Source organism: Anabas testudineus, chromosome 18, assembly GCF_900324465.2.
Source record: "Anabas testudineus chromosome 18, fAnaTes1.2, whole genome shotgun sequence".
Classification (NCBI taxonomy): Eukaryota; Metazoa; Chordata; class Actinopteri; order Anabantiformes; family Anabantidae; genus Anabas; species Anabas testudineus.
In genome coordinates this window covers 30022642-30037427 of record NC_046627.1, presented here as the reverse complement: position 1 = coordinate 30037427, position 14786 = coordinate 30022642, and the positions used below count along the sequence as shown (strand labels likewise).

Here is a 14786-nt window from a genome sequence, read left to right as displayed (position 1 = left end):
CACTTGAGTAACTGTTAGAACGGTTCAGCAGATAAGCGTGGAGTTTATTTAAACACCTTCTGAGATGATTTTCATGTTGATGATTGTTGTAATAGCAATAATTTGGAGTACTTCACTTAGCTGGGTATAAAGCAGCAAAGAACTGTGCTTAGGTCTACATACAGTATTTTAGTTCCATTCCACTACTGGTGGTGGCAGTAGTAGGAGTACATTTACATTTGTAGTCATTTAGCAGACGCTAATATCCAAAGCAACTTACAAGTCAGTACAAGTGTAGACAGGGTAAGCATGAGGAGGTAGATCACAGCTGGGATTTGAGCCCCAGTCTCCCACATGGGAGGCAGTGATGTGACCACTACACTAACCAGAGTAGCAGAAGTTGTATCACTGATTAGTAGGGAGAGCCTCATTCTTTTCTAACACCAAATATATCTACACTGCTGCTCTGGCAACATGGGATCAAATAAAATAGTATTCCTAAGGTCAGCCAGCATAATGGTAGCTTTAATTAACACAGATGTTACTCTCTAACACAGATGTATGAATTTTATCTTTGTAAATCTTTATTTCTAGATGAAGTGCTGACACAAGCAGCCATCACCGGGTAAGCTAACATACCATTTTTATTTTAGGCAATATGACAATAAATAACACAAAATAAGAACTATGACTGGTATAATTGATTTGATAAACCAATAGGCTTAACTGATCAAATTGATTCTTAGATGTGCATAAAGGTTTGGTCCTGTTCAGACCTATGAGAATAAGAGATTAATCAAACTGAGCAGGTCAATCAATAATCTGAATCCAAATGAGCTTTATTGCCAGGTAGACCTTATATTGACACATGTGACAGAATAGAATGACAGGAACTGTGAGAAATAAAAACAGATATTAAAGAATAAAAATAGGACAGGTAGACAGGGAATAACAGTATACAGGTTAACAGGTTTATGTACAGGTATATTACAATAGACAGTTTTGTATGTGCAGGTTTATTATATGCAAATTCGAAATGGAAACTTATGTAAACGTATGTGTGTTAGATAAATTAGTGTATACGTGTCTAGATAGTGTTGTGTGTATAGGTGTATGAATAGCGTTGTGTGTTTATTGAATAATGAAGGTAACTGAAGTCCTGTGCACAACACCGCCGGCTTTTCTGTGGAATAATCAACAACAAACAGGATTTGATAGAAATACCACATCAGATCCCCAGCGCATCACATTATGAGCTGGAGATAATGGGGCCCTGATCGCAGTGGAGCCGCCTCAGTGTTTTAACCTGTGCTGTGCCGCACCGAGCCGCATGGCTCCGGGAGAACAGCTTAGTATTAGTGTTAGCAGCTTACCGGGGCTAGCGCCTGCTGCTCCGTTTGGCCCCCTCCCTCCCTTCCCCCCTGGGGTGGGTGTGCATTGTCGACGTTGCTACTGTCTCTTTAAATTTACCCAGGAGCCCCTTAAGGAGCCCCAGGGGCCCCTAGTCCGGCTCCCCACCCTGAAGACAAGCAGGAGCCTTAAAATACATTAGTGGAGGCCTTCGCGGAGGCGCTTCCACACAGAGCAGCACGCAGCAGCGGAATACCTGATAGTGAGGCTCTAGGAAAAGTTAACTTGGCTCCCGTGCGGGGCGCGTGGGGGGTACGTCGCGGGGCTCCTCAGCGATGGGCTCGTTATAGAGCGCGAGACAGATGCGTGGCGAACGGCGCCGAGCGGAGTGAACGTGCTGCTGCTGGAACAACATGTTACTGTCGGAACATGTTGTTTGGAGTGTGACATGTCCCGCTACAGCGCTACAGTGCAGTGAAGGAAGGAGGAACACCAGCCACTATTGAAGCAGCAGCCAGGCCAGTGATGGAAGAGAAAGAAACGGGGGAACGCGAGCCTGTGGACCTCCGGTGTGCCGAGCAGGCTGAGCTGCTCTCATTAATAATAAGCGGAGAAGAGGAAGCGACGCAAGAGGACAGTGACTTGGGAGGTAACGAAAAAAAAAAAAAAAACGGCGTTATTTTTCTTGGTGCTTCCCACCGCAAAGTGAATCTGCATGGCTGTCAGAGCCACAGCCATTGTCAGGCAGTCAGTTAATCCGTGTCAGGGACAATACCATGGAGCAGCATGGCCCCTCTGTCTCTGTGGCTCCTATAAACAAAGGCTCAACAGCACGCAGGCAGGCGGAGTGACACACACAGCTGCCACCTAGCGGAGAGCAGGGGCACACACCGCCTCATGCCCATCCACAAACAAGCAGGGTCACTGGATCAAGTCACTAGACAGTTTGGACTGGTATATATGCTCACTGGCCACTATCGGCTACATCTGCACAATGTAATATTATCCAAGGCATGAATTCTGCTTTTATAAAGTTATTTCTCAGGTGGATAAAAAAATAACATAGCTATTGACGTGACATGTACTGAAAGACATGTCACAGTTCACAGTGAGGGCCGGTGAACACGTCTGTTATTTGTTGTTTTTTACCATGTGACAGTTTATCTAATATATCTGCAGTATATTCTAGTTTATCAGTATAGTGCATTTGTACAAAAGGGACTAAATCATCAGTCGTCACATCTTATAGTATATTTCCATTTAGCCTCATTAAGTAGATCAGGCATTGGTTATATCCAGATACAGATTCTTTGTCACTGAAACATTTCTGTTGTACAACAAATCTAAAATAATCTTGGAGTATGACATTTGTATATATAGCTAAAGCAGAAGTTGTTAGCTTATATCTAGTATGGTGATTTCAATCAGGTTTACTGATGATGATGCTCAAAACTATCCCATAACCTGAACTTGCAAGACAAAGCTGGCCAGTTCTGGCTTGCTTTAGCTCTTCTCTTGTGTTGGTTGCTGTTTACAACCTTAAGTGAGGAAGCATGAATGTTTTCATACCAAACTGATCCTTGAAATGAGAGAGCTATTACCCTTAACCAGTCATGTGTAACGGCTTCACAAGCACTCATCCGTCCCTATACCTACCAGTACATGGTAGTTGATTTAGTATTACTTCCCCGAGGGATGCCGAAAAGGTGTGTTTCTACTTGAACTTGAACTTGTAGAATAAAAGTGGTCAGTTCTGCTTTGCCTTTTGCACTCATGCCCCACTAGCACCCACCCTCTCCTACTGGACTGTCCTGGAACTTGATTTAGTTCTACCTCCTGAAAAGCAGATCTGAACCAAGGGGGAAATTTCAGTTATGGGTCAGTATGTTCCTAAAAATGAATCCAAGTATTAAAAATGGTGTTAGAGAAGGTTGATGAAGAGAAGAAGAGAACAATGAAGGTTTGGCTGGCCCTTCTTTACTAGTGCTGTAAGATTTTCAGTCACTTTGAAGAGACAACATAGCAGGATTTATCTGTATCTCTGTCTATGTTCTGTCTTCTTCCTAATAGAAGAGGATGGTCTAATCAATGGTCATGATGTGGAAGAATCAGGGGCTGAGATGGTCACACCTGTCAAATCGCCAGGTACCAGCTACTGGAGCATCACAGAGGGCCCCGACCACCCACCCCTCATCTCCCCAGCTCAGGGGCCCTCTGGACGAAAACCCAGGGTCCAGAGGGCTTCACGCCCAGGCCTCAGCCGGATCCCAGGACGAGACCACCGTCGCTACTATCACGAGTACTGGCGCAGCGAGTACCTGATGGACTTTGATCCCCAGCGGCACGGGATGATCTGCATGGTGTGCGGCAGCTCACTGGCCACCTTGAAGCTCAGCACCATCAAGAGGCACATCAGACAGAAGCATCCGGACTCCCTATTGTGGAGTGCTGCTGACAAGGAGGTGATCCGCTTGGGCTGGGAGAGCCATTTGAACCTGGGGGGAGGTCATAGGTCATATTGCCCTACTGCTGGACCATCACCTCAGGGAGAAGAGGAGCAGCTGGACTCAGGTCAACCTGCTTTCGGTGTGTAGGACTCTACTTAGACTGGATTGTTGAGATGTTTTCTAGAGTTCACACTTGGTGGCAGTATGCGTTTGTGTTATGGTGTGAGGAGAAGAGGATGAAGTAATGATTAACTGACTGAAGGAAGAGGGAAGGACTGTACATAGACATGACTGTACAGATACAGTCTGTTAGGGAATATATTTAATATAATCTTTAAAAAATTAACAATTCTTATATTAGCAAATTTTGACTATAATAATACCGACTAATGGTTATTATCCTGCTCAGTATTTATGTTGTTGGGAAGGTAAATATTTATAGAGGCAGAAATGTTTACTCTAGTTATTCATTAATTGAAGGTAGAGCTTACAAAAAGAAAACAAAAAGAGCCCCCGTACTCAACCATATTCCACCTCTTAAAAGTATGATCAGACACAAAAAACATTTAAACAATTTATACATATATACATTTCGTATATATGTATAAATTGTTTAAATGTTTTTTGTGTCATTCTAAATACTAATTTTTCCCTCTCTTCTAATTCTTAGCTAAATCCCTGGACACTGTGATTCCACACAGTGTCACAGAGCAGCCACAACAACCCCCCAGTTCGTCTCCCCACTCTGAAGAGGGTAAAGCCCCCCACCCCCAGGAGGAAGAGCAGGACCTCGCTGGACCGTCAGCTCAGACTCTGGAACGCTACCTGAACGATTCACTGCATGCCTGGTTCCGCCAGGAGTTTCTGATGGAGTATGAGGCAGAGGCTGGTCGGCTGCTCTGCATGGTGTGTGGAGGAGAGCTGCCCTCACTTCACCTGGACCACATCAAAAGCCATGTGCTGGACACCCACCCAAACTCCTTGGTCTACAGCTCAGAGGAAAAGCACTGTATCCTGCAGGCCTGGGCTCAGACTCATGGTGAGAATAGACATACAGTTACAGTGCCAATAAAAGGTATTCACCCCCTTGGATGTTTCATCCTTTTATTGACATAATAAATCATAAGTCATGGTCATTAAAAGTTGGCGATGTTGACAAAAAAATACCTCATAAATGTCAAAGTGAAAACAGGTTTCTACAAAGTAATGCCAATTAAATAAAATATGTAAGGTGAAATCAGTGGTTGCATTAATATTCACCCTCTTTAAAATGACCTAATCCAACAAAGGTCCAGATATTTGGTGCTAGTAGTCCCACAATTAGTGAAATGGGGATTACCTGAGTGCAATGAATGCGTCTCATTTGATTGTATAAAGTATAAAGACACTTGTGTCTGGAAGGTCCAGTCACTGGTTAATCAGTATTTCTCACTACCATTGCACCATGAAGACAAAAGAACACTCCCAGCAACAGGACATGTAAGTGAGGGGATGTATACAAAAAATCTCCAAGGCACTGAACATCCCCCGGAGTTCAGTGAAATCCATCTTCAAGAAATGATAGGAATATGGCACATGTCTAAATCTGCCTGGAACAGGCTGTCCACACAAACTGTGACTGTGCAAGAAGGAGACTATTGAGAGAGACACTAACACACTGATGACTACTTTGAGGGTGTAGTCATCAGTACTGAGATAGTAGAGACTGTACATACAACAACTGTTGCCCGTGTTCTTCGCCAGTCAAAGCTTTATTGGAGAGTGGCAAGGAGAAAGACACTGTTGAAAAAAATTCATGTTAAATCACAAATTGAGTTCAACAATCGGCACATGAAAGACTCCATGGTCCCGTGGACGAGGGTTCTTTGGTCTGATGAGACCAAAATGATGCTTTTTGTCCATCAGACAAGACGCTATGTTAGACACACACCAAACACTGCACATCACCACAAATACACCCACTGTGAAACATGGTAGTGGCAGCATCATGCTGTGAGGATGCTTCTCAGCAGCCGGCCCTGGAGGGCTTGTTAAGGTAGAGAGTTGAGATGAATGTAGCAAAATATAGGACAATCCTGAAAGACAATCTTATTCAGTCGGCAAGACAACTACAGCTTGGGAGAAGATTTGTTTTCCAGCAAGACAATGACCTGAAGCATACGGAGAAAGCTACACAGAAATTGTTTACTGATAACAAGATGAATGTTGTGGAGTGGCCGAGTCAAAGCCCAGACCTCAATCCAATAGAGAATTTGTGGATGGACTTGAAAAGGGCTGTTTACACCCGATCCCCATGCAACCTGACAGAGCTTGAGCAGTTTTACAAAGAAAAATGACAAAAAATTCTAGTGTCCAGATGTGCAAGCTTAACTGAGACCTATCCACAGAGACTACACGCTGTAATTGCAGCCAAAGGTGGATCTACTAAATACTGACCTGAAGGGAGTGAATAGAAATGCAAACACTGATTTCAAATCCATCCCCTATACCCTATATATTTTTATTCAAATGACATTATTTTGTAGAAAATTATATTCTCTTTGACATTAATGAGGCATTTTTAAGTTTTTTTTTTTTTTCAAAGTCACCAAATTTTATTGACCATGATTGATTGCTAATGTCAATAAAAGGATAAAATATCCAAGGGGGTGAATACTTTTTATAGGCACTGTAAGTCCACAAGTATTCAAGTATTAGAGTGATGATACAGTTTTTGGCAATTTTCCTCTGTACACCACACTGAACTTGAAAATAAACAATAAAGATATGAGCAAAGTCAAGACTTTCAGCTTTAATTTAAGGGGATTGACATTAACCATTCAGGTATTACAGCCATTCTCATACATGTTGATTAAAGAGTTCATTAAAACATAATGTGAACTGTAGTTGTTAAGTAACAAAATAAGTATTTTTTAATATCTTTGTAATCTCTTATGCTTTGTGTCTGTGCTCCCTCACAGAACAGACAGACAAATCAGAGCCCAACACCAAAGAAGACGGCGTGGACCTCTTTGCTCAGGACGTGGAGACCATACAGATCAACACTGACTTGTACCCAGAAGATCATGGCACTTTAACTCAGGACACTTGTCTTATCGGTGAGGACGGAGGCACTCTGCAACAGGGACCCCAGCCCCTCCGCCAGACCAGGAAGAGACAGCTGCGTGGGGGCAACCCATGGCGTCTCCGCCTTGACTACTTGGTTGCCTACGGGCCTCAGGGCCAGGGCACTTTCTGCATGGTGTGTTCTCAGGTCCTGTATGAAACCAAGGTCAGCAGCTTTCGCCGTCACATCCAGGAAAGTCACCCTGAGACCACAACCCTAAGCCGACAAGAAAGGGAAGCCATGGCTGCTGCCTGGACCAAAGATTATTCTAGTGAAGGCACACAAATCGAAAAAGATGGTAAGATGACTTTAGACATTGTTATACTACTTCAGAACTGTAAATTCTTAAATAGTAACCTTTATTTACAGCATTCATTCATATCCCTACTACTGTTTTAATTTCCTGTTCATTCAAAATTAACCTCTTGTTCTCATTCCCTGTTAACTTCATGAAATTAGAATAATGTACCTTTCCACAGCAGCATAAAACATTTATCTCATTCTCACCACTCTGATAGTTAGAGTACTGTTTTCATTCACTAAATATTTCCAATATTGGGGCAGGACAATGTAGTCACGTGTTATATTGAGTAGGTGATCTTAAACAGGTAATTTTTCAGTCTGCCTTTGAAGACAGAAGAGAGTCAATGTTTCTAATGTCTGATAGGAGTGAGTTCCAGAGTGTGAGGGCAGAGCGACTGAAAGCCCTGCACCCCATGGTGCTGAGACAAGCAGAGGGCAGGGTGTGGAAGAGATCAGACAGATATGCAGGTGCAAGGTTGTGGATGGCCTGGCATGGTTTTGTAAATGGAAATATGCAGACCTGGTGAAATTATTGATGTACGACTGGAATGACACCCACACTCATAACCTGATGTTTAATTTTAGGAAGATTGAGGTGAACCAGGATTTTATTTCAGATGAGCAATTGATAAGGGAGGAGGGTGGAAGCGTGGAATTAGATTTGCTGAATTGGTAGAGCTGGGCGTCATCAGCAAAGAGGAATATGAGACAAAAGATCAACATTTCAGCTTTCATTTCTAGGTGTTTACACCTGGACCTGATAAACAGCTCAGTAGATAACACCTTTTGTTTGATATATAAATAGCACTAAATGTCTGCGCTCAGATTTGGGTTTTGCCTGTTCACACTGCAATTAGAGTTAAGAGGTACAACCAACATGAAAACTAGACAACTATCTATAGGTGAAAATCAAGCAATTTTGAAGCTGAGAGATGATGGAAAATAAATCAGAGTCATTACACAAACACTGTCCATAGTCAGTTGGAATGTCCTGAAGAAGGAAGAAACCACTGGTGTACTTAGTAACATTGAACATTGAACCAGTAGAGTAAGAAAGACAACAACAGTTGATGACAAATAAAATACAAGTATACTGTATGACAACTTGTGATATAAGTAAGGCAGCTGTATTTTGAAATAGACAACATCAAAGTAAAGTAGTTTAATGGTGTTTACTTTCCTTCTCATTCACTGACTCTTTAGCAGAAGTCAACCCTAGTGAAGCTTCTATAGGTGAGCTGGATGAGGACGCCTCCCCTAATGTCAGAACCCCGAGTAAAGCAGTGAAGAAAGAGGAGGGTGTGAGCGGGGGGAAGAGTAAAGTGAAGGACAGCAGCGCCACACCTTCACGTCACGGCCACTACCCAGGGAAAGACCAGAAGAGAAACTACCAGGTGCGCTGGCGGATGGAGTATCTGATGGACTACGATTGCAGGAGACACGGACTGATCTGCATGGTGTGTGGAGCCACTCTAGCCACACTGAAGGTCAGCACCATCAAGAGGCACATCCAACAAGTACACCCCAACTCTCTGGACTACAGCCCAGAGGAGAAGCAGCAGGCCCTGCTGAGCTACAACCAGACTGCCTTGCACTTCATCCACTCTGATGACTGCTTCACCTCCCAGGATCACGGACACACCGAGCTGGCTCCCAATCCAGCACACTTTGGCACTTAGAAAGGGCTTCCCTCTGTTGCTCCTTACATGGCACCTATTTAAAAACAGCCCCCCCTTTTGGTCTTAAAGGGAAATCCAGGTATTTGTCAAACATGCCCTTTTTTTCCCTTACTCCTTGTCCACTTTGTTTTTGGCAGATTTCTTAAACTTCCACAATCAAGTGATAAGTAATACGTTATCATACCCTGGTGACATAATAAACAGACAAACACTGGAGTTTCCCTTTAAATCTGAATCTGATCTGAAAGCAGTGGCAGATCACAAGTGCCACACAGGAAATGTACAACCTTAAAATGTCATGGCCTAAAAAAACATCCTGAAAGTCCAGCCACTCATTTAAATCCTTATTGGCATAAGAGCAGTATTACCTGAGGACCTGATGAGATTAAGAAAAGGAATCTTAAATCTGTGCATACACATTTGCATGGATGCAGGTATCTCACCAAATGTTTACTCCCACCTAGTAAAGCATTACTGACCCAGGAGCTCATGTAGCTAAAAACAGTGTGGGAACAGCAAAGATAAAAACATCAGTCAAGTAGCGTCTCACTACAGACTATAGATTATTTTCTGTGTTTGCTATAAAGCGGGCAGTGCTTTGAATTTGACATATTATGTATCAGATCGAGACAAGTTACCATTCAGACATTCCAGCTCAAATCAGGTCTTCAGGTAAAGGTGCTGTCAGACCAACATTAAGGAGCGAATTTAGTTGTGTTTGACCTATTTGTTCAGGATTATTGGTGTGTGGTAGACGTTTGCATGAAATCTAACTTAGCATGTGAACTTTGACACACAAGTTTGAACCCATTGACCAAAAACAAACAGTCTTGACAGTGCTGATGGAATGCAGAGACTACTTTTATACAAGCCTCTACTGCAGAGTGAAGTGCTCCACAATAGAGGCTCTGTTTATCCCAGCATGTGCCTCTTATTACATACATTCACATACAAGTCACAGTGCTAACTCTCTGCATACTGCATAAAGCAGTACGTCATCACCCAAATTCTGAAGATATGTCCTGATTCTTCTAAGTGATTGGAGTTAAAAACTATCGATATCCAGTTCGGTCCTCCTTGAATCAGCGTCCCATTTCTCTCCACAAGAACAACAATGGTGACACGAAATAACATTGTCTTGCTCATTTGTTTTTTTAATAATGATAAAGACAAATGTAAATAGTAAATAAATATATTCCTTCTTTGAATGACCATATTTCCTGATGCCATCTTTGTATTTGTGGAGAAAATGCTAGAGAAATGGGCTAAATTGATACTTTTCCTGGACCAACCACTTGGAAGAGTCTACAAGGATTTGAGAAATGACTTCTTCTACTAGAATTTGCACGAGTATTTAAAAACAGTCAACATGTTCATCTTAACCAGGTAATGTATGAATGTATGAAATGAGAGGCACAAGCTGGGGCTGGAACCTACCATGCTGTACTGTTAGTGGCTAGCTAGCCTGTACAGTGTTAGCTTGGTGGCTAAGGTAGCGTGCTAGTTAGCTTCTCAGGTATTTGCATGTAGCTCGCTGCTTATTTCACAAAGCCACAAATGAATTTAGCTGAGTCACTCTGTAGCTTGAATGATCCTGAAAATTAGGCTTCTGACATGAAAATCACCCGGTTGCTCCAACACCAAACACGTGCCTGGACTTTTAGTTCGTAACACTGACGTATTTGTATATTTCCTGTCTACTTATTAGCATTCAGGTCAAGAGGGAACGTGAGGCTTGTTTCTGGCTGGGGCCAAAGTCTTATGCTCTCAGGAAGTTACAAACGGAGTCCTTGGCGAGGCCGAGCTGAATTAGTTTTACCATAATGTGTCTAAAGACAATACAGCACTTTGTCCCCAAAAATGGAGGAAACCCCAGCTTTCCTCGTGTACAGCCAGTAGAATGAGACTGTTTGATGTTCTTGCTGAAGACAATGGATGCCAGCGTGCAGTCACTGAGTTCAGATCGCTCTTGTATTTAATTCCTTGTTTACAGTGGAGGAGAAGCACGGCCTCGTCTCTCTTGTCCATTATAATGAGATATGTTATCTCTGTGTCATTCTGCATTGTTGATATCCCTTCCTGCATCCTTTTCATTAGTCACAACTCATTGTAGCTATAAGCTGCACAAAAACAACAACTTTTCTTTTATACAAGCACTTTTATGCACCCTGGTTTCTACAGAACGTGTTTGTAATGATGTCCCATTTTTTACTTCGTTCAGCAGTGAGGATGTTTGATGGCTGGAGAACAGCTCTTTGGACTTTTTTGCTCCAGCTTTAGTACTCCATCATGCTTTCATTCACATCTTATGCAACAAAAGAAGCTGAAGAATAATTTACAGAAACAGAAATCTGCCATAAAATGTCACTTCTTCACCTGGAAAATGTAACTCAGGGATTCTGTTTTCATCAACAACCATTTCATCAGGAAGCTTTTATTGGATACATGTGTACAAGGTCAACAGTGCATTAGGGCCACTGTTCAAAAAATAGACAAATAAGAATTAGGTATAAGCTGCATTAGTCATGATGTTGGAGATGATGTGAGGAAAAATAAGTTATAATAATCAATAAGAAATAATCAATATACTAAAAAAGTCAGTATTACAGAAAAGAAATCTTATTTTAACATTTTTAAAATCTACAATATCAAGATTACATTTCAATTTGGAGAAAAGGTCTTGAGAAAAAAGTGGAAAGATTAGAATGAAGTATTTGTTCTTAAGAAGAATATAATGTAAAAAAATAATCAATGTTAGAATCAAATCAAAGAAAGATATTGAGGCATTAGGAGGAAAAGGTGACATATTGTCTGTCTTTTTAAAAAGTCATCATAAGACATGAATAAGACGTGAATAATCTAGAGGTAAAATCTTAATAATGTGAGAAAATGCCTGAATAGTTCTATTTGTATAAAATATTGACTGGGCTGTAAGAAAAGCTTTAACCGGCCCAATCAGCCATCCTATAGTACACTAACTGACTTCCAACACGTGTGTCTTTACATTCAAAATAAGCATTGCCTCAGAACTGTGACTATAATGCTACAATCTTTAGTCTAAATATGTCCCCTGTCCTTCCTAAATGTCTTTTTGCTCTAACAGTGGCCCTGTTACTCTGTTGCACCTGAATGTGAATAATACATCAATTCTAAACTGTTACATTTCTGACTTTTTGATACAGGCAGGAAGTGACATATTTCCACTCCACTGCTCCGCTCTACACGTCTGACATAGCACTTAATTATTTAAAATGAAGGTAACGGTGAAATGAATGACGGAGAATTTGGTGCATTTGCTTGTGTGTTTGTGTGTTGATACTGTGTATGTGAATGATCAGCTTCTCATTGTTCTTCACATCTGCTCAGCTTTCACCTGTACATGGCCAACATGTGAGATATGCATCCTCTTCTCAGTGATCTTTGAATAAATGCTCACTGTGAGGCTGTCTGCTTATTTGTATTGCTAAATATGCGGCCACCACTGTTCATGTACGGTGTCAAGAAAAGATATTTTGGAATTTCATGGTTTTTTTTGCATTAATTTGTTATAAAACATGATCTGATCTTCGTCTAAGTCAAGAGTATTAACAAATATAATGTGCCTAAAGTAAGAACACAAAAACAATCTGAACTTTCATGTCTTACCATTAAAACCTCATAATGCTAGTAGTCATTCCATAGCATCTCTATTGGGTTGAGGTCTGAGTTCTGACTTGGCCCCTCCAAAAGGTGGATTTTGTTTTTCTGAAGCCGTTCTGATGTGTATTTTAGGTCATTGTCCTGTTGCACCACCCAACTTCTACAGAGTTTCAGATGACATACAGACATTCTTACATTATTCTGATAACATTTTTGATACATGTGGGAATTCATCTCCCACCTTATCACTGCAAGCTGGCCCAAATTATAATCCACCGTAGTGCTGTGTGTTGTTTCCAAATAGTTCAATATAGTTTCATCAGTCCACAAAACATTTTGCCAATACTGCTGTGGACTGTCAATGTGCTCTTTGGCAAATTTCAGATGTCCAGCAATGTTCTTTTTAATAAGCAGCAGCTTCCATCATGGTGTGCTGCCATAGACACCCTGCCTGTTCAATGTTTTACCTACTGTACAATCATCAACACAGATGTTAGCCAGTTCCAATGAGGACTTCAAATCTATGGCTGTCACTCGGGGTTGTTTCTTTACCTCCATAATGGGTTCATTGTACTCTTGAGGACATTTTCACTGGCCACTTCTTGGTAGATTAGCCACAGTCCCAAAGAGTCTCCATTTGTAGATTATTGCCAAACTGTAGACTGGTGAACTTTGTAACCCTTTATGTAAATCATCAAATCCTTTTGGTGAGGTAAGAGTGTCTTTTGTGATTCAAAGTAGCTGTAGTTCACACCTCTAAGCTAAGTGTCTTAACTTATGCTAACACCTGACTTCAATTAGTTTAAAATGGTTCACATTGTTTTCCACAATTTCCACTTGCTCTGTGAGGTTTTCATGGTTAAAGACACAAAAGATTAGATTTTTTTATGTTCTTACTTTAGGCACATTGTATTTGTTTATACTTTTCACTTAGATAAAGATCAGATCACATTTGATGACAAATGAATGCAGAAAACCATGAAATTCCAAAAGGGTATTATTATTATTATTATTTATTTATATATATATATATATATATATATATATATATATATATATATATATATATATATATATATATATATATACTTTCCTAAAAGTTCTACAAACAACACGCCATAATGTCAAAGTAAAAGAAGTTTATTTGAAAAAAAAAAAAAAAAAAAAAAATCACATGTACATAAGTATTCACAGCCTTTTTGTCATGACTCTCAAAATTGAGCTCTGGTGCGTCCTGTTTTCACCGATGTTGATGTTTCAACAACCTGTTTGAAGTCCACCTGTGGGAAAGATAGGACATGATTTGGAAAATATATAAAGGTTCCAAAGTTAACAGTGCTTGTCAGAGCACAAACCAAGCCATGAAGTCCAAAGTCTGTAGACCTCAGACAGGATTGTATCAAGGCACAGATTTGTGCAGGGGTACAGAAAGATTTCTTCCTCATGGTTATCTTAGGTTATCTTTCAACAGGACAACAACCCTAAGCACACAGTAGTGGCTATAGAACAACTCTGAGGTCCTTGAGTGACCCAGCTAGAACCCAGACTTGAACCTGCTTGAACATAAAGATCTGAAAAATGGCTGAGAGGACGGAATTGCCTAAAATTAGGTGTGCTGAACTTGTAGCATCATACTCAAATAGACTCGAGGCTGGAATTGGTGTTAAAGGTGATTCAACAGAGTATTGAGCAAAGGCTGTAAATACCTACGTGATTTTTTTTATTTTTAATAAAATTATGAAGATTTCAAAAACTGTTCTCACTTTGTCATTATGGTGTATTTTGAGGAAAATAATGAATTTAATCTATTTTGGAATAAGGCTGTAACATAACAAAAGAACTGTGAAGACTTTCTGGATTGAGACCCAATTAAATAAAAATATAATCAGCTTAACTGTATCAGGTGGTGGAACAGTCAAATATGAACTGCAGGGTCAGTGGGTTGATTCCTGAATCCAGCTATCCTGGTTCTTAAAAAACAAAACAAAAAACAAAACACTTTGGACTTTGTGATCCAGGTTGAAGTCAATAAGTTGGAGGTTTGGATTTAAGGATTTGTTTACGGATAACCTTAAAATCCAGCTTCAAGCCAAAGCAGCAAAAATGGAAGTAAGCAATCTGTTGTTCACCCCAGCGTTCCACCCTCTACTCTACTGTAATCTACTGTAAGATCACTTGTATGACAGCAGCTGACAACACTTCATTCATTATTTATGATTAGATTTGATTCTATTATGTAATGTAATTATGTACATGGGCTTTAAATGGGATGTGCACAGACAA

The 14786-nt window shown here is 40.7% G+C and overlaps 1 protein-coding gene across 2 annotated transcripts; it reads left to right on the top strand.

The window, feature by feature from the left end:
* Nucleotides 1–1455: 1455 nt before the first annotated feature.
* On the top strand, nt 1456–12272 carry si:dkey-106g10.7 (uncharacterized protein C11orf95 homolog). 2 transcript variants are annotated; one of them, XM_026353517.1, is made up of 5 exons: nt 1456–1978; nt 3400–3915; nt 4447–4815; nt 6737–7180; nt 8392–12272. In XM_026353517.1, exons 1-5 carry the CDS (start codon nt 1855–1857, stop codon nt 8862–8864), a joined length of 1926 nt encoding a protein of 641 aa, XP_026209302.1. In that variant the 5' UTR covers nt 1456–1854; the 3' UTR covers nt 8865–12272. The 2 variants fall into 2 exon arrangements, with proteins under 2 accessions (XP_026209302.1, XP_026209301.1); XM_026353516.1 differs by having other exon boundaries at nt 8389–12272.
* Nucleotides 12273–14786: the final 2514 nt, after the last annotated feature.